This window comes from Capsicum annuum, unplaced genomic scaffold, assembly GCF_002878395.1.
Source record: "Capsicum annuum cultivar UCD-10X-F1 unplaced genomic scaffold, UCD10Xv1.1 ctg3236, whole genome shotgun sequence".
Taxonomy (NCBI): Eukaryota; Viridiplantae; Streptophyta; class Magnoliopsida; order Solanales; family Solanaceae; genus Capsicum; species Capsicum annuum.
Genome location: NW_025839065.1, coordinates 20,725 through 43,303, shown reverse-complemented (window position 1 = coordinate 43,303; position 22,579 = coordinate 20,725). Strand labels below are relative to the sequence as shown.

At 31.1% G+C, this 22,579-nt stretch overlaps 1 protein-coding gene and 1 non-coding gene across 5 annotated transcripts; both read right to left on the bottom strand.

The window, feature by feature from the left end:
* Positions 1 to 1,573: 1,573 nt before the first annotated feature.
* TRNAR-UCG lies at positions 1,574 to 1,647 on the bottom strand. Its single transcript has one exon. It is a non-coding gene; the product is annotated as a tRNA-Arg (tRNA).
* A 625-nt stretch (positions 1,648 to 2,272) lies between these two features.
* Positions 2,273 to 9,305, bottom strand: LOC107839907 (phospholipase D delta-like). 4 transcript variants are annotated; one of them, XM_016683566.2, is made up of 11 exons: positions 8,970 to 9,305; positions 7,426 to 8,407; positions 7,172 to 7,288; positions 6,726 to 6,920; positions 5,900 to 6,163; positions 5,739 to 5,807; positions 5,469 to 5,616; positions 4,815 to 4,963; positions 4,352 to 4,522; positions 2,985 to 3,182; positions 2,273 to 2,843 (listed from the first exon to the last, which is right to left on the bottom strand). In XM_016683566.2, exons 2-11 carry the CDS (start codon positions 8,389 to 8,391, stop codon positions 2,550 to 2,552), a joined length of 2,571 nt encoding a protein of 856 aa, XP_016539052.1. In that variant the 5' UTR covers positions 8,392 to 8,407; positions 8,970 to 9,305; the 3' UTR covers positions 2,273 to 2,549. The 4 variants fall into 4 exon arrangements, with proteins under 4 accessions (XP_016539052.1, XP_016539053.1, XP_016539051.1 ...); XM_016683567.2 differs by having other exon boundaries at positions 8,848 to 9,238; XM_016683565.2 differs by having other exon boundaries at positions 8,986 to 9,238.
* Positions 9,306 to 22,579: the final 13,274 nt, after the last annotated feature.

The following is a 22,579-nucleotide window of genomic DNA, read 5'->3' as shown; positions in this document are numbered from 1 at the left end:
GTTAACTCTATTTTATATCTAACCTCTACTTCTCTTTCTTTTCCATTTTTTTTACCCTTTTTTTTCTTTTTTTCCTTTTTAATTTCCACTTTTTTATTTTTTCTCTTTCTCATTTTTTTTCATTTTTTTTGTATTTTATATTTTATATTTTTTTATATTTTTAAAAAATATGATTACATCGAGTACAAGTCATGAAAGATGACAGATACATCATAACCAATCATTATATTTATATTCATCATCATTTTTTTTCCTTTTATCTCTTTTACTTTTGATTTCTTATATTTTTTCTCATTTTTTTTCTTTTTCATATTTTCCCCTTTTTTGGTTTTTTTCTTCTTATTTTCGTTTTTAATTTTTAATTTTTTTTTTCATTTCATCTTTTTGTTGCTTTTTTTTTTCTTTTGTCTATTCTTTCTATAGCTTGTATTTTTATTTTTTTTGAATTTTTCATTTCTCTCTTTTTTTAATTTTATTATTTATATTTTAAAGAAATATGGCTACATGGAGCCCAAGTGATATTGATAACGAAAATACCACAATGGCTTATTGTATGTATATTCGCACTACCAGTTATATTTTTACACTTATTGATACAGTTGCATTTATATTTTATAATTCACGATTGTATTTCTATTTATAATTGACATTTGTTTGTAATTATTGTGGACCACAATAATTAAATTGTTGAAATTTGACACACACATAAAAAAAGACATAAATTAGTCTTTTTTTTTTGTCCTTTTCAAACTCCAAAAACTTAATAATGATCATGCTAACTCTCATTGAAACTCAACCTTAAAAATTTAATTAATGGGAGTAAATTTGAAAAAATTTTCAACAACTATTTTGAAAAGAGAACAATTTAATTATTTTGAACACAAAAAAATACTTCAACAATTTAATTAACGTGGAATGGAGGGAGTAGTAAAGAAAAGATATTTATTTTACATTGGAGGCCAAATAGGATTGTACCTAATTGAGATAGAGGTAAAGGCTAAGTATATTTTATCTTTTAGATTTTATTTTATAAATTATATTATTATTATTATTGTTATTGTTATTGTTATCTCATTATATTTAATGATATTGTTATTTTAATTATATTGTATAATTATTGTGGAATGGAGGAAGTAGTAAAGAAAAGATATTTATTTTACATTGGAGGCCAAGTAGGATTGTACCTACGTGAGATAGAGGTAAAGGCTAAGTATATTTTATCTTTTTAGATTTTATTTTATAAATTATATTATTATTATTATTATTATTATTATTGTTATTGTTATTTCATTATATTTAATGATATTGTTATTTTAATTATATTGTATAATTATTGTGGATACAAAAAATCTAACGATCATGAAAAAATAGCATTAAAAATATTAAATAAATGCAAATTGAAGATAAGGTATTAATAAATGAAACAAAAAGTAAAGAAATGGTAAAGTTCTTTCTTAGAATTTCGTCAATCTTTTTATTGATCATAATTTGAGGTCTCTATAAAACTAAAATAGCCCTTTTTTCAATTAAGTAAAATAAGGATAGCAAACTCAAACCATAATACAAAAAAAAGCGACCACAGTGGGAGTCGAACCCACGACCTTCTGATCCGAAGTCAGACGCGCTAATCCACTGCGCTATGCGGTCCTTGTATTACTACCTTCTGAGTTCTGACTATTTTATTATATGTTATTTACTCCCTTTAATTTCTTAGAAAATCATTTTTTAGTCGCAGTTTTTTTTCAGGTATCACCTGAGCAATGAACCGACTAATTAGTTAAAACTTTTATTATGATTAGAGAACTTGCTATTGCATGTTACTCAATTTTTTCTTTTTCAAATTTTATGTAAATAATTGGTTAACCTGCCATAGCAGGTCAAGTTTACCCGATAGTATAGATATTTTGTAGACCAACAATGCACAAAAACTTAAACTCATTTTGTTATGTGTTTATAACAATGATTTCTAGTAGTAGTTTGTCTCATCTGAACAATGAAGTGACTAATTAGTTAAAACCTTTATTATGATTCCAGGACAATTTTTTTTTTTCTCCTTAGTCTATATCCACTTTTGTTTCAACTTTGATGAGTTTGCTGGCAAAAGATGCTTTCTTGATGATGATCATGTTGCACTGTCATAAGAGTTTTTTCACTATTTCAGGTCAATGATATTATTGTACTCATCATTTTAAAGAAGACTATATTAATCTTCCTTCAATACATAACTACTTCATGAATGCATACAAAATCCTGTATAGAAATTAGAAAAGACTTCAAAAAGAATGTTATTACTACTATTTTTCAGCTACTTGTTGAATAATTTGAGTACTGTTTCATAAAATTGTCAAAAATGTACAAATACAAAAGAATAACATTGATGGAATTTTATCCTATAACCTAATCAACCTTTCCCATCACAGAGGAAAGAGAGAAATGGAGCCTTTATACATCCTTAATCATCAGCAGAGAAGCATAATAGACTGTCCATTTTGGAATTCATGTTCCTTTTGGCTTTGCTTGTTCAATCAAAGTTCCTATATGAGTTGTTGTTATGTGGTAAGCGCGTCGGGAAGATTGGTTGGTGCCCCAAGAATCTTACCTCCAACATCAGGGAAGCACTCAAATCCAGGCAGTGCGGTGACTTCTCCATTTTTACTTACATGAACTGGATATTGCATCAAATGCCCTCTCATCGGCTCATATTCATCGGCTACAAATGCTTGCCAGTTGCGTCTAGCTATCTTGTTAACACGTCTAACACATTCGATAGTCTCTGGATCCATGAAGTCATCTTCAATTCCACCAAGATGTTCACCCCACAGAGACATCCTATAACCATAGACCTGAATGCAAGAAAAAAAAAAGAAAAACAAATAAACTCATGTCCATAGATTATAAGGTTATCACAGTTCAATATGATGATTGTTCAGTTACTGCCTTTATAGAGGAGGATAGAAGGTAAGAAATAAATCTAAACTCCAAACCTGGCCATGTGGATGAGACTCCTTTTTGGCCCATGTGTAATGTGGTTGATAAGCTCCCATAGCAATTTCTGTATCCCTTGAACCACTCAAAGATCTTTGGTTGATATTTGCAGAACCTATCAATACGTATTCATCGTCTACTATCATTCCTTTGGAGTGTACATAAATCATAAATCTGCGGAACTTTTGAGCTAATTCCTGCAGAAGAAAATAAGTAGTTCAGATAGAGGCAGCGTAGCCCAATTTAGGCCAACACAGATACTTCAAAATAACTCTTATTTCACAGTTATTGCATCGACTCATCTTTCATATCACAACCATAATAAACATTCCCTCAATCAAGCTCATGCCCCCTCACCAAACACTTCAGTGTTGAGAATTTCCACTTTGATGATTTTTGCTGTGATGAAAATAACATTATCCAACAAAATCTGCCGGAACCCATCAATACATATTCATGCCCCCTCAAAATAACTCTTACTTCACAGTTATTTCATTGACTCAAGTCAAGAATGGACCTTGGGGGAGGATTGTCCAAGTCCATATAAGCAAACCACCAGTCCAACACCTCCCTCATGCCCAGGCCCAACTGGCTCAAAAGGGGAGGATTGTCCAAGTCCATATAGGCAAACCACCAGTCAATTCCCCAATCAATGTGGGAGTTTTACCCACTCTAACACCCCCCTCATGCCCAGGCCCAACTGACACTGGCGCGTGGACCGAGAGCCCAAAACGGGGATAGATCTAGCTCTGATACCCTGTCAAGAATGGACCTTGGGCCTAACTCAACCTCAAAAGCTAGCTCAAGAGAGGAGGATTGTCCAAGTCCATATAAGCAAACCACCAGTCCATTCCCAACCAATGTGGGACTTTTACCCACTCTAACAATTTTGGAGGACAATACAATTATCTTAACATGTGTGGAAAAGGTTGATTGAACAAAGCACATGTTTGTTGGCACATCATGTCACAACCATACTAAATATGCCCTTGATCAAGCTCATGTCCCCTCACCAAACACTTCAGTGTTGAGAATTTCTACTTTGATGATTTTTACTGTGATGAAACATATCCAAAATTAGTTTCCGCTCATTCCAAACATATCCAAAATTAGTTTCCGCTCATTCCATTGTTTTCGTTGTCGCTTTTACTTCAATGAGAATATAAAGAAAACTAACAATTTCACTCCCCATAATTCACCGGTTCTGAAGTCTAAATTTGTCCCAACATCTATAAAATGGGGTTATTTCAATGACATCAAAACCTAATTTAGGATGCAGCCAACATATTACTTATTAGGAAAAAAAAATTACATTATCATGCCATCAGTGAAAATTCCAGTCCCATAAAGTTTACATGCGACTTACCTGTGAATGTTCCTGGGGATGTGAATTATCTTCATCATATCCGCGCTTCTTTGCTTCTCTGTTCCCAAGGCAGTAGAAGTTCAAGTAATCCTGAGGATGGAAAAATTGAGAAATGCCTGCATTTTCAAGAGCCTGTGCGATAATTTTGTACATCATAGACATTGTTTGACCCTGCCATAATTGCAATCCATATCCAAGAATTAGATGTTTCTAAAATCTTGATTAAAAACTACAAAGTCAAGATATACTAGGTGGAGTTAATCAGGACTAAAAGTGAAAACCATGGTTCTCCTAGCTGACTAGTCACTTAAGTTTAACCGCATTTGAATACTTGGGTTTGCCTATATCAATGGAGAACGTAACCGGATATTGAGCTCAAACTTCTGATGTGATATGTTACTTTGTACTTATTTATGTAAGGAATGGAGCTCTAAGATAAATAAGCACAGTACTAAATTCAGACCTGCCAAAAGAGGATTTCCTGCACGGCATTACTGGTCGGATTACCTTCAGGCCACATTGGAACCACAATGTATGCAGAAAAAGGTTCACTTGCTTCTATCTTGCTGGCAATTTTCAAAGCAATTTCCATAGGGACAAGGTTATTAGCACCTGTTAATTGTATGATACACAAAACGCATTGACATTCAATGAGCATTGAAATAGGATTTTCATGTTAAATAACTCAAAATGCTCATTCATTTGCATCATTTTTATAGATAAATATAGAGGAGTATATCCTGAAAGTAGAAAACCTACACAATATGGTTTTCTAGAAAAGACGTTTAATCTTCTGTACCTATAGAAACCTCGTGTGTGACTCAAGCTTCATTCCTATATATTATTAATTTGAAATCTAAATATTTATAAGGATAATCTGGACAAATTTATGCCTTACTAGGACACAGAAGTTGCAAATTGGAAATATGAATGACGAGGGTATGAACCTTAGCAGGCTGCATCAGATATTACACCTAAATCTCAACTAGAAATACAATCCTCTATATCACAATCAAGTTTTCCGTATATAACAGCATCCTACTGCTAGGAAAAACTTAGACTACCTCTGGAAGATTCAAGGACGAATGTTGCACTACAGATAGGAATAATTATATACCAGCATTTCGGTAGGACGGCCAGCAATATGAAGAACCAAGAAAATACTGATTCTCTATGTAAATGAAATGTCGAGCAGAGCGAATTGCTTTCACATAAGCTAGGTGTATGCTTCTGTCTATCCTCAAATTCTTTCCACTGACAAGATTCTGTTATTGAACAGTAAAAATTAGGCATTCATCTTCGCATTCTGTTATTGAACAATGTTTTTGAACATTGAAACTAGTTGCAGATAGAACACTTGTCTTTATAAAACTTATATTAGTGCTACCTGAGCTCCTGCTTCCTTAGCGTCCTTTGGAAACCCTTTCACAGATCCTGAATCTATTGATCGGAAAACCTGGAAACAGTTACAGGAAGTAATTACATTGAAACTTAAACATTTTAAAAAACAGAACAACAGTACATATATAGGAGAACCATGTCTAGTACCTGAATGTGCCAATTCTCTGGATTTTCTTCTTTTGTGACACGAACTACTTGATCACCATCAGGTCCAGCAGCAGGAACGTGGATTGATGGAATCCTGTCTAACTTAAGTAATGAATCAGACCCTGGTTTGTATTTTTTTAGTCTGACCCATTTTATTGCCTTTCTATATCTCTGCTCAAAGTTTGTCAAAACATCAAAAGCAGCAGGACCCTCGATCTTGCAGTGTAAATCATGCCATGGTTCTCTTGGTCCACCTGAGCTACTCTGTACATACCATGTAAGTCTTTGAGACAATAAAATGAATGAAAAGACACAGCAGACATTCATAAGAGTCAACAAAAGACCGAAACAAATACACTATCCGTTTTACGTCAAACAATACGTGGAGTAACTCCATTAATTAATCAAAGGTCCAACTGATCACCACACCTATATTGTAAATATGCAGTTACTGATAATCCAACCAAAGTAATAGGAATTAGACCACCAAAGAAGTAAAAATTACTCTTAACAAACTTTTTGCTCACATGAAAAACTTAGTAGCGATGGGGACTTCATCATCTTAGTTTCTCAGATAGCATACCTTTGTCAATGGTAATAGCAATGTTCATTGTCGCCTATTTCTTCCATATTTAACATGAAAAGAATGCTAACTTAGCTGTTTAGTTGTTTGGATAACCCATAAACGCGAGATATTATATATGTCATATGTACTGTCAAACTTTTTGAGGCCTACATATGTACTGTCAAACTTTTTGAGGCCTTAGAGGCCTCAAACAAAAACCTCAGTGGGAAAGCTTCAACTAGATGCAATACAACAGCTTACTAAGAATGTGGGATTGTGAATATCATTTTCAAAGACGGTATCAAGATCGCTAAACAGTCTGTGGTCAGGAGTATCATATCGTCCGTCACACAAATCTAGGCCTCCAATAAAAGCAGTGATTTTTCGTTCATTGCCAGCTGCTTGTGTATCAACAATCACACATTTTTGATGATGTGTAAAAATGTTTCCAACAACCTGCAGTAAAAGGTTTCATTTTGATCAGGAAGAAAATAACAACGATGATGATTACCAAGCAGTTGCATATAAACAAAAACGACCAATATAGACAAAATAAAAGGCTTTCCGAACAGTTCTCCAGCTGAATTTCTGTTTGAAGTGAAAAAACATATATATCTGTTCCAAATACAAGAAATCTTTTTAACAGAAATCATGGACACAAGTATTGATCTTGCAAGCTATTCAAACAGTAAAGTACAAAAAGGTACCTGCTGCTTGAAAATGCTAAGCTTACTGCTAGCAGAACGAGGACAAAGAATACAGTGGACATTTGAGTGTTTAAAGAACTTTCTGGTCTCTTCATCATGAGTCTGCATTACACCTTCCTGCATTCAAATTCACAGAACAATATGACCAACATTTAGAAACTTATGATAGAGTTCTATGTTGTGATACCATCTAAACGAAACTTCAAAAGGATGGTCAAGAAACAAATCATTAACGAACTACTCAGTTACATTACCGTCTTGAGGAATAAATCATCATTTGAAGTTTTATCATCCCAAATGAGCAAAATAACACGAACACCTTCTTGTGACTTGTACTTTAGCAGCTCCCCGAGCTCTAGCCACCCAGCAGAAGGCACTGGCCTTGTAGGTTCTCTTATGATTCGAACAAGATGATAGACAGACCAACCAGTAATATATATTAGATGTTGCGCCTCCAATATCGCATGGCATATGTCTTCCCAACATTTATTATGTTTAAAGACCTTGTCGTTATCTAGTAAAATTTCAGGAAGTGTTTCATCAGGCGCATGAGCATCCTGATAAAGTGTAAGACTTCCTCCTCTTCGTAGTGGAAAATAAGTATGTGGCACTCCCTTTTGATCAGCCTTACTGCCAACACCATTTTTATACAAGGGGTTCTCTGTTGCCGGCTTATATTGGATTGACAGATGCAATTGAGCACCAGTATCCAAGGGAGCCCCAGAAGGTCCACGAATCGGGAACCAACCATTTATTTGATTACCTTCAACAATTACACTAGAAGGTATCGCCACTACTCCTATCAGATCAGCACCTACTTTATCGTTATCCTTGACTATAAACTCAATTTTTTCTACAGCATGAGCAACAGGTACACACAGATGTTCGTTCCATGTTGGATTTTCATCATTTGGAATCACCGCTGTTCGAGCTATACTTGCCCCAGCTAGACACACAGATACATACGGATCACTAGTATCTATCAATCCTGACGCATTGGTGCTATCCTTGCTTTTCCAAGAAAACATAGGAAGACATTTAGCGTCTAGGTTTGGAAGTGAGCTTGCTTCTATAATCTGCAAATCTAAATCTCCATGAAGAAGTACTGTAGTTCCAGATAAATCTTGAACATGGCCATTAGATCTTAAGGGCATACCAGGTACTCCTGCCACAGGGGCACTTGCCTGCCTTTGCAGCCAATTATCAACTGAATGTATCATTCTACTTTACTGATAACTGTAAATATTAAATAACCATGAGAAGGCACACCAACAACAATCTAATATAACTGAAGTCTAACATCATCCCTCTATTATACATTGAATTTCCAAAATGACAGCTCCTAAGATGCCAATAATACTCTATTATTCGGGATTGCTAGTATATCAAATACTAAACACTTTTCATTGAATGGCTTGAAAAAACTGATAAATTGTGCCTCAGATATGAAATCAAGTGCCTCCTACATGAGCATACGAAAGAACCAGTTTCTCTAATGTTAATTTGTTAGCAAAATATTAAGAAATTATGCATTGAATTATTCGAAATCAAACATCATCATTTCCTGAAACCCTCATAACATGTGACAAACAAATTAAACACAAAGAGAGATCGCTAATTAGAAAATAATGCAATGAAAAACTCTGCATACACAACATGCAACAGTAGGTGCATACATATTATTGCGCGCATGACAGATTTGAATCCACGATCTAAATTCAGAATGAGCGTGATCTTATCATACGTATAAAATTTATCATATATGTTCTTTTTTATTATTTCAAACTAAAAGTAATACGTTCAGTTGAACTCACAAAAAGCCGCGCTAGATCTGCCTCTGGATATACTCAATGATCATAATGCAGATTCACATTTTGCAATAGAGCTTTCTGTTTTCATGCATTAATGGCAGTGGGTGATCAGAGAGGAAATGGTGGCCAATAAGCAAAATGTTTGTCATAGTGAATAACCATAACTGTCACATATCGGAATTGGCGGGTAAATTGACACGAATTGTTCACCTCTGGATCTGCCTGAAGTTTTTCATTTTTTTATTTTTTAATGGGAAAAATAAAAATAAACATATTTGTGCTTATTTCTAAAATATTCATAAGAAACCTTTTTTTTTTTAAATGCAATACAGTAAATTCAATTTTCTGCACCTTTAGAGAAAAGTCAAAATAAACTTTTCTCTAAAAAATAATAGAAAATTGATATGTTCTACATCTTACCACATGCCCCCTCCATTCACTTCTACTTGTCACTAATTTTCTAATTGAATTTCTATTTCTACTTATCTTTTTTAACATATCAAGAAAAAATAACTTTTATTTTTTATTTTACCCTTAATGTTAATTATTTTTTCTCTAAATTAATTTCAAAGAACAATATAAACATTATTTAATAGAAATATTATGATAAAATAGTTATATCATTAATTATTATTTTTAATAGGTGTATTATCTCAATTTGTGACGAGTAAAATCGAAGGAAGTATAAAATTTGATGCTAACTAAGATGGAATTTTGGCTTAGGAGTGTAATTGTTTGACTCCAACCGTCCATTTCATCCAGTGATGACCTAATTAATTTACACGTGTCCCTTCATGAATTTAATGGACCAGATTCATTTGTTTAACCAAATGTATATCTATCTCGATCTCTATTATATTAAAAGTGTGAAGGTCCTTGTAATTAATGTTTGTCATTTTTATCCTCCATTAAAAGTCTTTTCTTTAAATAAAATCGTCTTTTTGCAAAGTCCTATATTAAATTTTTTATATTTATTTGTAAAGTCTTATATTAATTTTTTCTTTTTTAAATAATGTCCAATGTTGGACTCAAAAATAGTTTTTTTATTTTTAAATAACGTCCAATGTTGGACCTCAAAATAGTAAATTCACGTACTTTTTTTGTAAAGTCCTATACATGGTAAAATCATAAAAAAAAATTCATTACACATACTGTAAGAATATTTTTTATTGTTGAAATGGCAAATTTACATACTTCTTTTGTAAAGTCCTATACATGGCAATATCGTAAGAATTTAAAATGGCGAATTCACATAGTTATTTTTCTAAGTACTATACATGGCAAAATCCTTCTCTAATTAAATTAGGACAATCCTATTAACGTAGTTATTTTGCAAAGTCCTGTCAAAATCCTTCTCTAATTTAATTTGGACAATCCTATATTTAATCCCAATTTTTTCTTCATACAATCCAAATTAAATTAGGACAAGCCCTTCTATAAATATGATTGTAGTTTGCTATTTTCTTCTTCTCCTCCTTTCTCGCTCCTGCTCTCGTATTGTTTTCTTCATCACGATCAAACTGTTTCCTGCATCACCATCAATTTCTTCTCAGGTTTTTTCTGCTATAATTTTTTTCAACAACTCACCTTTTTCACTTATGTTAAACACAATATTAATTGCTATGCCAGCTTAAAAGCTATTTTGTTTTTGTTTGTTTATTTGTGGTTTACTGTTCACTTACCATTGCTTACATTCTTAATTCATTTACTTTTTCTGTTTATGTTTGCATCTATTTAGTATCTCTTGTTTCTTCTCCTACTATTTTGTTAATCTACCAACAAGATTCACATATTTAGGTAAAATTATCTTATCTCATATAATACATTTAATTATATAATCATTTGTTACTGTTATCACAACTTTGATTTTTAAGGATATTAGTGCAATGGACTCAAATATCGAATCAGCAAACTCAATGACTGAATCAGCGGACTCAATGACAATAGTTACCGAATTAACTAATTCAATTATCGAAGTGCTGCCTGTTAACACAGTGAAGCTCAATGATCGCACCTACATAATAAAGATCTTAGTTATAGAATGTCAAGCAACAAAATAATTTACTCGATCAACGAGCGGTACTCGAAAAACTTTCACATTCGTCGATGAAGAGGTACTTAATTCATCAACCACTCCACTTATTTATGGATAATGTTCTTCTACTATTCTACTTATCAAGAACCATCTATATTATCAAATCAAGTATTGTCGTTTCTGGTTACTTAAGGCATTCTCAACAATAAATGATCCAAAGAGAATTTTTTTTTATACTGTATCAAGTTTAAAGACGCAAATAAGGATATGAGGAAGAGCTCTTCGTGTCTTAAGACTTCTTTCTATAGCCTTCCTTAGTGTTGTGGACCCAAAGAATACTTGAAATTTGCTCAAATATAAAGGAAAAATTCAAAACAAACCAACAAAAGGTCGGGGAGAGGGAAAAACAATCTATTATCAATCAAGTAGTTATGCTCATTGAGAGCTTTTGACAGTGTAATCCAAAGCAGTAAAGAAAACCATCAATAGTGGATATCTGGCCCCTATATCTCTATTTTCAAGTTTACTAATGTTTTTTTATTTTTTTTATGAAAAACAACAGTGATTGCAACTTAATTATACAAGGAAAATAAACATAAGAAGACATATACACTACGTAAAAACATAAAAGGAAATGTGTTTAAAATAGAATTTTCAAGTGTGTAATACCTACCTATTCTTTGTTAATTTTCTATTTGTATTGAGTCTCTTGGCTGCTTGGACGAATCCCAACATTACCTGCAACTCGTTCAATTACTTCACCCGAAAAAAATGACAAATGCAGCAGTCAGTAGAGTGTATAATTTTGAAAACCAGGAGCATAATATGACATAATCACAGGACCAACAAAGTGTTTACATGTATCAAGAACGATAATATGAAAGAACATTATGCCAAAATTGACTAATCACTTTAGATGGCATAGTTAATAGAAGTTGACATAATACAAGCACCAGATTTCTTATACTAAGAATATGGTGAAACATGAAAAAAAAACTATGAACAGAAGTACGGAAGAATACCTAAAACTCGTGTTTTATGGAAGTGCCAGAAAATTATCAAGTGCCATGAACATCACATTAAAATAGATCAAATAAAGAACACACAGCAGCAACAACATGCAAATAATTAAGAATGTACATGGGATGTGAAGTGCCTTTGGACAACATCAATTAGTTGCTCCTTAAGGGGTTAGGTATAGCTTCCCTCTGTTCAGATGATCAGAAACTTCAACACTTGGAGCTTTAATTAATGATGACTAAGGTACTACAGACACAGTGTCGTCATAGTCCAGGAATATTGTCCTTTTTTTGTCTTCCTATATGAGGAGACCATGTCATCAATAGACAGCTTTCTAAAAATTGGAGAAAGAGAATAATAATATGTTGATACTTATACTAAAAAGAGAATAGGGGACACTTGTTGTAATTCGACATAACAGAAAGGATAAAGAACCTGTGAGACGGCTTGAATTTAAAATGGGTCCTTCATAAAAGTTCACCAGAAAGTCTTCTCCACATGTGGCTATGCGAAATGGTCTTGTGGGCTTAAATGAACAACTCAAAACTCTCCTCGAATGACCATCAAATTCACCCACATTTGTTCCGTAGTCCCACCTGCCCAAGATAGTTTATCAAACAACGACATTGAATATGCACAGATAAAAATCTTAGGACATGAAATACAAATAGGGCACTCAAACAATGTGCTCACTACACTATTGTCGATTGAAGAAATATAGTATAAAAATTAAAGTGATTGAGCGATATACAAAAGAAAATAAATTCTCAAACAAAATGAAGAATCTCAAATGTAACTATTCTTTTACCACCATACTGATGTTTGTAGATATGTACCAACTTGAAAATTAATAGTTATTAACCATTATAATATGAGTCCATCTTGAATTAAAGAAGAGCTCGGTAATGAAACTGGCTTGGTTAAACAACCTAATGTCCCTTTGTCTTTCTACTGAACAAGTTTATGCAGTCTTTAGAGAAGTTCATTGTTCTATGAACTAATAAATTAGATCAAAGACTGGAACCTCTTTTGCTTGGACAATCTCTTCTAGCATCAAGGTTCCATCTAAACCTATTAAAACTTCCATTCCAAAAATCAAACCTGTATTGTATGAAAGACTAAAACGATGTTACATAGGGCATAACATAACTCAAGAAAGAGTAAAAAAGGAGCAAGTATAGTAATATCAGAAAAATACGGCTTCAAATAAGTACAATGATATATGTAAGCAACCAAGAATGTGGATAAGTTCCTTGTCATCTATTCCATAATGTGAGAGACACTTATACGTTTACTACTATGCTTATTATAGAATAATCAAAAGAGAAACTTTACCCATCCCTAAAGATAGGCTATACTATGTACATTATACAGAAGTGTCCATATGCATTCTCTAATACTACATAAGTCAAAACCACCTAAGTCAGCTATAACTCAGAGATACATTTACAACATAAAAATAAAATATTCTTCTATTGCTAATTAACTCTATTAGCAAATATATAGTTAATGTCCTTAGACAATGCAGGACAAATAAAACATATAATGGAAAGGCTCAGAAAACAAAAGGCAAGTGAATGTTTAGAAAAATCGTAACAATTGACAGTAAACATTGGAATATCATACCGAGGCATGCCATACTATTTAATATAAGCACACGAATACTTGAGATTGAATGCATTTCGAAGAATTAGTACCAGCTCCTAGAATTTGTGATATCGACCTAATTGTCTCGAAGAATGTAACCACGCCTTTTAAGCTGATTAGGAACAATATCACTTATTTGACTGCATGCACAAATCAAAACTTTGTCAATTTAGCAACCCCCCCCCCCCCCCCCCCCCCCCCCCCGATTTTTATGTGAGCAAATTTTGGCTTGGACAAACACAAATACTATACAAATTACAACAACAACATACACAATAAAGTGCACACAATTCATACCACTGCCTCAAATGAAGTAGAAAGATTGTTTTTGACATACTCCAGCTCAAGACAAATAAGAAAAACACAAAACTAACAAACAAAAATGGAATAACACCTCAATAAAAAAAAATAAACAGCCACAGAATCATGTTATACAATATACTATACAAACTTAGAAAAATAAATCTATTCATTTAAACACAAGTTAATTACCTTCTTGCTGGTAATACCAAACAAAACAGTACATGCATAAATAAATGTCGAGACATTTCCTAAAACAATTTCTAAAATGACATGCAAACATCAACACATTCATGAAGTACTCAAAACAAATCCAAAATCTCCAAACCAAGATGCTTATGTACACACTACACACCAATACAAGCTCACAAAACGGATATTAATAACTACACAAAAAGAAATCAATGCCTTTTTTATCCTAATCGCAGTTAATCAAAATAAATCAAGGTTGAAGAAAAAGAAAGCTCACAGTGAATAAATGTTAAATCTCACTGAGAAATTGAAGATCCTAAACCCAAAATGACTTATTTCTTTCATCGATCAGGACAAGAGCTCCAATATAGAAAAATGACGGTTTGAAAATAAAGTAAACTTGGTTGTTCTGTCATCCCCTGAATTAGCTAAAGAAGTTTTACACACACAAAGAGTTGAATTTGGATCAAGAACAAGAAATGTTGTTTTTGATATCTTTATTGGAAAAGGTCAAGATATGATTTTTACTATTTATGGTGAGCATTGGAGGAAAATAAGAAGAATTATGACTGTACCCTTTTCACTCTCAACTCGTGTTGGTGCCCAGAAATGGGGATGAACCTTCATGAATTTAAGCTTAGAAAAAAAATAAGTATTAAAAACCTTTTTATAAATATTGGTTCAAGAAATTTTTTTAAATTTAATATGAAATAACGAAAATCGTGGAAGGGTAAAGCTATGCAGAATTTGCACAGGAATTTTTTTTTATGAATAAAGTGTAGTAAAAATTCTTGGCTTTGTAAGGAAGAAAAAGAAGAGTAACAAGAGGAGCTTCTGGAGTACTTAGACAAAATACGAATTTCATTTGTTTACTTTCCTATTTGTGTTTTTTTTATCTGCTTAAGTTATTGGGCCGACAGGTTTAGGCCATACTTTACTTATTATTTTGCTTTTCAAAATACATGTTTATATATTTGTTTAATATAAATTTTAAGAAAAAAGATATTGTATAGCTCTTTTTAAAATAAATAGTCCAATTTAAAAAACTTTTCAAAAAGTGGTCAGTTGGATATACTATTACCATTTTATAGTCATTTTCTAATTTGGGTAATTTTGGCCTACGTATTTCATATAAAGTCCATATACAATATTGATATAGTATTCAACTTGAGCAATTCAGCCCTTTTAAAAATATTTTAATTTTTTTTTGCTATAAATTTTTTAACTGATCAAATAGTCTACATTTTCAATTGTTTAGAAATAATAAATAAATTATATAAAAATGATATAATTGTTAAATAAAATATGTATCTATATAAGATATATATATATATATATATATATATATATATATATATTTATATATACAAATTGTATAGTTCTATCAAATATGTATATGTATAAAATATATAAAAAAAAATAAATAGAATGTGTATGAAAATTATATAATTGTTGTATAAAACGCGTAAAAAAAAAAGTATAGTTATTATATAAATTGTGTATCAAAATTGTATAATTTTCGTATAGAATATTTATATGTATAAGATATGTATAGAAACTGTATAGAATGTGTGTAAAAATGGTATAGACCAAGCCAGTAAATTGAAATGGCTATAAAGTAAAATTTAAATTTCGTGGCCATTTTCATGAAAATAGTTTAATTTTAAATTTCGTTTCTATCCTCTCCCCTAAATTTTATCCTCTACTTATCAACTTATATGAAGTGTTTTAAATCTATATAAATTTTTAAAACTAATTGTTACGATTTATGCTTGAATAAACTTATAGGAATAATTGAATTTCACTTAGTTACAAGCAAGAAATGATAATGACGAAGTGAAAATCATACAAAAAAAATATTCATTTTTATTATATAGGGCCATACGAACTTAAACCGTAGACCTTCTCGGTAAAAAAAATATCAAACTTTTACATTTAAGAAAATAAGTATAATGATTTAATTCATCTTTAATCAACTACACTGTTTATATTGAAAATTTAAAGTTATATTTTTTTTAAAAAAAATTGTACTTACTAAAATAACATACGCACAACTAATATATTAATATATCTTTAATTTTGTATACATTTATTCTTAATTAGCGCTTCATACACATCTACATTGGACAGATCTTACATGAAAAAAACTTCGATTAAAGAAGATGAATTTCAAAGAATACAAGACAGGAGAATCTACATCAACATCTTATTCCGTATGCACCGATCAAATGTTCTATAAATATATATATATTTTTAATATTCTGTAACTTATATATATATTTAAAATACATGAAAAAACTTCTTTTTATCAACACAAACGTCACTTGATGTGTTACACAGTTATAACTATTTAAAATATCAAAATATTTTTTCAGAATAAAAATAATTCTTCTTAACATACATAAAATTAAGAAAAAAATTAGAAAAAAAGAAAATAGGCCAAGAACGACATAATTTAAACCATCATCTTATATTTGAGTTTTAATCAATAGCAACTATACCATAGCACGAATTCAATTACATAATCTTGTCCCTATGTATTCGTCTTTCTTAATCAAGAATCACAAAAATGAGCATCAGTCATACATAATCAGGAATTCAATTACAATCTTGTCCCTATGTATTCGTCTTTCTTAAGACCCCTATTGTCAGTCACCCCCTGGACTGCTAAAACTTTTGGAAGGAAAACAATTTATATGCACACACGACCATACTCTCTTAAGATAAATTCAAGCAACTTGGAGTTCAGGCAAAGTACAAATAGTATCATGAGCTACATACAAATGATAGAAGATTTTTTAATAGGTTCGGCTATAGCTTAAATTATGTATTTGTGTTAAAAATTCATATTTGAAAAGTATAAGTTATTTGTTCCAAACAAAGAAAATAGTCTTGTCCTAGAATTCAGGTCTGTTGCTTAGACTCATCAAGAATGCCACTGGATGCGTGTCGGATCCTCCAAAAGTAGTATATTTTGGAGGATCCGACACGGGTGCCACTACATTTTTAGAGGATTCGAGGAATATAGAAATTCAGAACATATAAACTTAATATCTCGAATTTTCCTCTGAATCTTAGCACAAGAAGAATTCTAGCATTTTCTCATACTGCAATGTGTGGGTCAAATAACCTCCAAACTCTGAAAGCAAATGTTTTTTGAAGTGAAGCTGGGAAAAGAGGAGGGATGCACTAGGTTTCAAACACATACCTGTGCATCATACATCACAAGGCTAGCGTAAACCACTGCTAAACCAAAAATCGAATCAGAGAAACCCCTGCAATTATGACATTGATAGCATATCACTCAAAGTTAGAGAAAATCAACTATTCAAGAAAATAGAATTAATTGCAACTCTTCAATGTTTTCTCCGAAGTTATAATTCACGTATGACTTCCTTTAGAGGGAAAATAGAAAATAAGTAAAATACCTTTCCAAGACAAGGGCGATAGCTGTGGCGACTATTGCCTGTCATTTAGAAGTAGATGAAGTTAAACCAGATACTCGACAGAAATTTTATGTTGCACAGACTTTCAAAAATGTCACTGGGTGCATGGATCCCCCAAAAGTAGTGCATTTTTGGAGGATCCGACACAAGTGCGACAACACTTTTGGAGAGTCGGAGCAACATAGCAGAAACGAAAAGGCCAACAAAGCTGGTTTATTGTGAATAACTAAATTTTCTTATCATAGACTAATCTGGGATTGAAGTGTTCATCAGTTTATCGTGAAATATTGATAACCTAAAAATAGACCCTTGTCGTCCTACCCTTCCCAAAATTCACGCATACCAAGATCTTTAAAATGCACCGGACTGGCATTTGCAATATTATGCTACTTTCCCTTACTATGAAAGAGAAATAGGATACATTACCAAAAAAAGAGAAATAGTTGCATTTTATGTATAAATTTTGCATCATTGAAATACTTCTCAACAATCCTGTTTGGTACATTCTCGTCAAAAATAAAGTCGTACCTATTAGAGACACAATTCAATCCAGTAACGATAGCAAATTCCCTAGGAGTAAAATTAAGAGAGGTGTCATTAGACATAAAATCAACATCTATGTAGATTTGACTGAATCAAATGTTTATAGACATTATATAAAGAGTTATGCACCATGTCATAGTGGGTGAAAAATATACACTCAGACTCGATTCTACACCAGGAGGAAATGAGATCAATCTAAAATTCTCTTCTCCAACATTGAATGCAGCTATGTTATTGTCTTCATAAAGGTTATAGAGAGTAAATGACCCCATCGATATGAACACAATTCTTCCCAGGGAAGAATCTTATATCACAATGGATTTCTCTCCATGACTTGTCTATCCCTAGAGTGAAAATACCCTAATGTAGAATTTCACCATAAGCCCCTTTTGAGCACATCTAACTTGTATCTAGACAATTTTTCCTCTAACAACCTTCTAGCTACTTGTATTTCTATTCCATACCTCAAATTCAAGTATCTCAGTTGACATGCAAACATCAAGACATTAAGCAAATTACACCTGAAATAAGAAATTAAACCAAAATAAATTTAAAAAAATAAATCATGGAACATGCAGAGCAAAAGGAGTAACAAAAAATCCTAAAGCAAAAGTGATTTTAAGAAATTCAACACAGAGAAAATATAAAGCAAAAATGGTTAAAGAAATTCAAATCTTCAAACGTGTTAAGTATAAAAAACGAAGAAAAAGGGGAAAAAAAATAGGGAATTACAGTAGGAAGATAATCTTCAAAATTTGGTCTACCTAAGTTCAATTTCGACCTTGACGATTTCAACTTATTCATCGCATAATAATATGTATAGTATCAGTAATAGAAAGAAAATGTTTTAGAGAAACAGAAAGTTTAGTGAGAAGAAACTGAAGCTTCTGGAATTCTCCTTTTTCTTGCAAAGTACATATAGTATTGGTTTACTTTCTTAATTCATTTTTTGATTTTTTATTTTTAATGATAGCGTTTGGATCATCCATTACAATTTAAATTTTTAATAAGCGGGTTTATGTATATAAAATTTTTTTTAAGTTAGTTACAAATTTTACTCTCACTTATCAATTTATATAAAGTATTTTTAAATGTGTGCAAAATTTTAAATTAATTTGTACAGTTTATATTCTAAATTAAATTATGTATTTTCTATTATTATAAATTATTTCATTATGAGTGAAATAATTTTTTTTATTATTACTAAGTACATAAATGTATATATGAATTTTTATAGAATAAAAATATAAATATGAAATATACTTTTTCAGTTACTATGAGTGTATAAAAATGTTATTTATTAATTCATTGGGTATTTAGTAAAAAGAAAAAATCTCCCATATAATAGAAACAATGGAAATACAACAACGAAAAAAATATATATATGGAAAGTGAAGTTCTGAGAATGATGATGAAAATAGTATAGGTATGTAAATTGTTTCAAACATAATTACATTTTACATAAAGTACAAATATATAGAATTCTAAAAATAAAAATAACTTTTTAGAAAAATAAATTTTTTTAGAAAGTAAAAAATAAGTATAATGACTAAATTCTCCTTTAATCAACTACACTTGTTATTTTAAAATTTTACGTTGTTTTATTATTTTTTTCTACTTAATAAAATAACATAGTACAATTAATATATTTTTTTATTACGTTTATTCTTAAAAAAAATGGATACACGTGCATTGCACGTGACTTAAACTAGTATAATTAATAGTATAACTACAACTACATTACAAATAAATCCATCCTTGAAAATGGAAATAAGAACTTGAAACTCTATTGAACACTATATATGATCTTATAATAACAATATTACAATGTAATTTTATATAAATTAATGGAAGACAATTAGACTCACATATTCTAATTTAATTTAGAACTTTCTTTTTTTACTACTAAAACTTCCTTAGGTATTATTCTAAGTGTCCATGATTCAAAAACAAACTAAACACCTAGCTAGCTATTACTTTGTAGAAAAGCAAAATTATTTTTCCAACAACTGCTTTTGGTGGTGAGCCAAATTTAATTAGGCAGTGAGTTGATCTTGCTCTTTGTGAGTCTCAATGGTAACATCAGGCTGTGGATAAGCAACACAGGTAAGAACATATCCACTATTTTTTGTTCATCATCGTCGATCAAGAAAGTTTCCAACTGCAGATTGATCGATCAACAATTCCAGTCGTAATTTTACTACCTTGCACGAATAAGGAAGATCATGTCCTTCTTCATTCCTCAGCCTGATCAACAATGCATCACATATCATCTGGACCATCAAATTCTACTTGTCCTGATGGTGTAGTAAGCTTCGGTTTGTATATGTAGCCACTAGCCATGCAAGCTTCAACCCCTAGAAATGTATCTGTCCAATCTAGCTAGATGGTTGAAGGTCTTAATTGAGATTAAATGGGCATCGCCAACTTTTTATGAATTGATTTAGGTTCTATAGAGGGAATCATTCCCAACAAAATAATATTGCTCTTTCTCAAATTTTAACGTGAAGGAACAAACAATTATTTGTCCAATCCACCTTGAAGTAGGAGAATGAACCCCTAGAAATTGTTTGTATTCTTGATTATTTCGAGTTTTCTTTTTATTGTGAGACAAGAGAAGTTTCTGCAAGTATAGTCTTTATTGTTTGTCTGATTTCGACGATTCTCAAGTTTCAGCTCTCATGCATTCCTCTTTGAATGCAGTCTAGTCAATAATACTCAAGTGTAGCATTTATTTATCTTACATTGACTAAGACACCGTTTGGATAAGCTGAAAAAAATCGGCTGACCAAAAGTGCTTTTGAAAGTGCTGAACTTATTTTAAAAATAACCAGTTAAGTGTTTGGATAAAAGTGCTGAAACTTAAAAAAAAAATTATTGATGTGTTTGGTAAATAATGCTTTTAAGCACTTTTTTTTTTGTTAAAATAACTGAAATACCCTTATAATTGTTAATAATATATAGAGTTGATTATTATTATTTTTTATTGCTAAAATAATTCAAATTAAAATAAATATATATTTTAATATATATATATATATATATATATATATATTAAAAAAATATTTTCATGAATGACCTGAATTTGTTGAATTTTTTCGTGTTGCCACCTCAATCAGATTATGTTTCTGTTGAATCCCTAAATCTCTCATAAAGTATACCTATTAAGCACTTCTTCAGAAAATCAAACTCAGTGTGTGAAGTATATACGTGATGACCTGATAAATGCATCAATATGACAAAGATAATTGATTTTTGTTCACAAATAAAAAGCTTTTGAGTCAAAAAAAGTTTTTTAGAAAGAAAAACTCTAAATCCTGTAGGTCTTTTTCTTCGAAAAAAAAAACAAAACTTCAGTTTCTTCGAAGAAAAGCCTTCACTATCTCCGTCATATCTTCCTCACTTTAAATTTTATTTGTCATATTCATTAATTTTGATCCAATTCTTTGTTGATTTTGAACATCCAAAACCAAAAATTAAAAAGAGAAATATGGGATAAAAATGAAACCTGTCCTCATATCTATTGGTGCTTTGAAATGTAGGATGTGTTTGGTACGAAGGAAAATGTTTTCTTGAAAAACAAGATGATTTCTTACTTGTTTTCCTATGTTTGATTGGTGGATAGAAAATATTTTTCGAAAAATATTTTGTAATGTTTGGTTGGAAAATGAAAAATTAATTTTCAAAAAATACATTTTAATCTTTAGCTAAAGCATAAAAATACATTTTAGAAAAATATTTTTTGATCTCAAAAAATATTTTTTGGGGTGTGTTTGATATGAAGGAGGAAAAATATTTCCTAAAAAAATAAGTTGTTTCTTACTTATATTTAGGGGTGAACATTTAGTTTGTTCGGTTTGATTGTTGAATATCGGTACGGTTTTTTGATTTTCGGATTGATGAAAATAACAATCATAACCAAACCAAAATTATTTCGATTTGGTTCGATTTTTACAGATTCGGTTCAGTTATTTCGTATTTTTATTTCGATTTTGAAGATTAAAGTAGTGACCATTTAAAATTGATGATTTTTCTAGAAAAATAATCTTTTTTCAAACTTATTTTCATTCTCACATATAATTAATTCAACACGAATGAAATAATCATATATCGACTTCGCCGAGTCATCACCGTTGGTGTGACAACAATGGCCGCACGTGGCAGTGACGAACTGAGCAAACAAATTGAGCAAACGACTGCAATTGTCGTTGACGATGTTGAAATTTCAAATGAACTGAGGATGGATGAGCATCGTTGCAGCCTTCACACTACTATTACGGTCAAAAGCAAAACAACATATTAGGATTTAGGTTTACTAAATGATTATAATTTATATATTTATATGTTATCTTAGATTATATTATATTTTTAGTAAATTTACATATAATATGAAATATATATATATATATATATA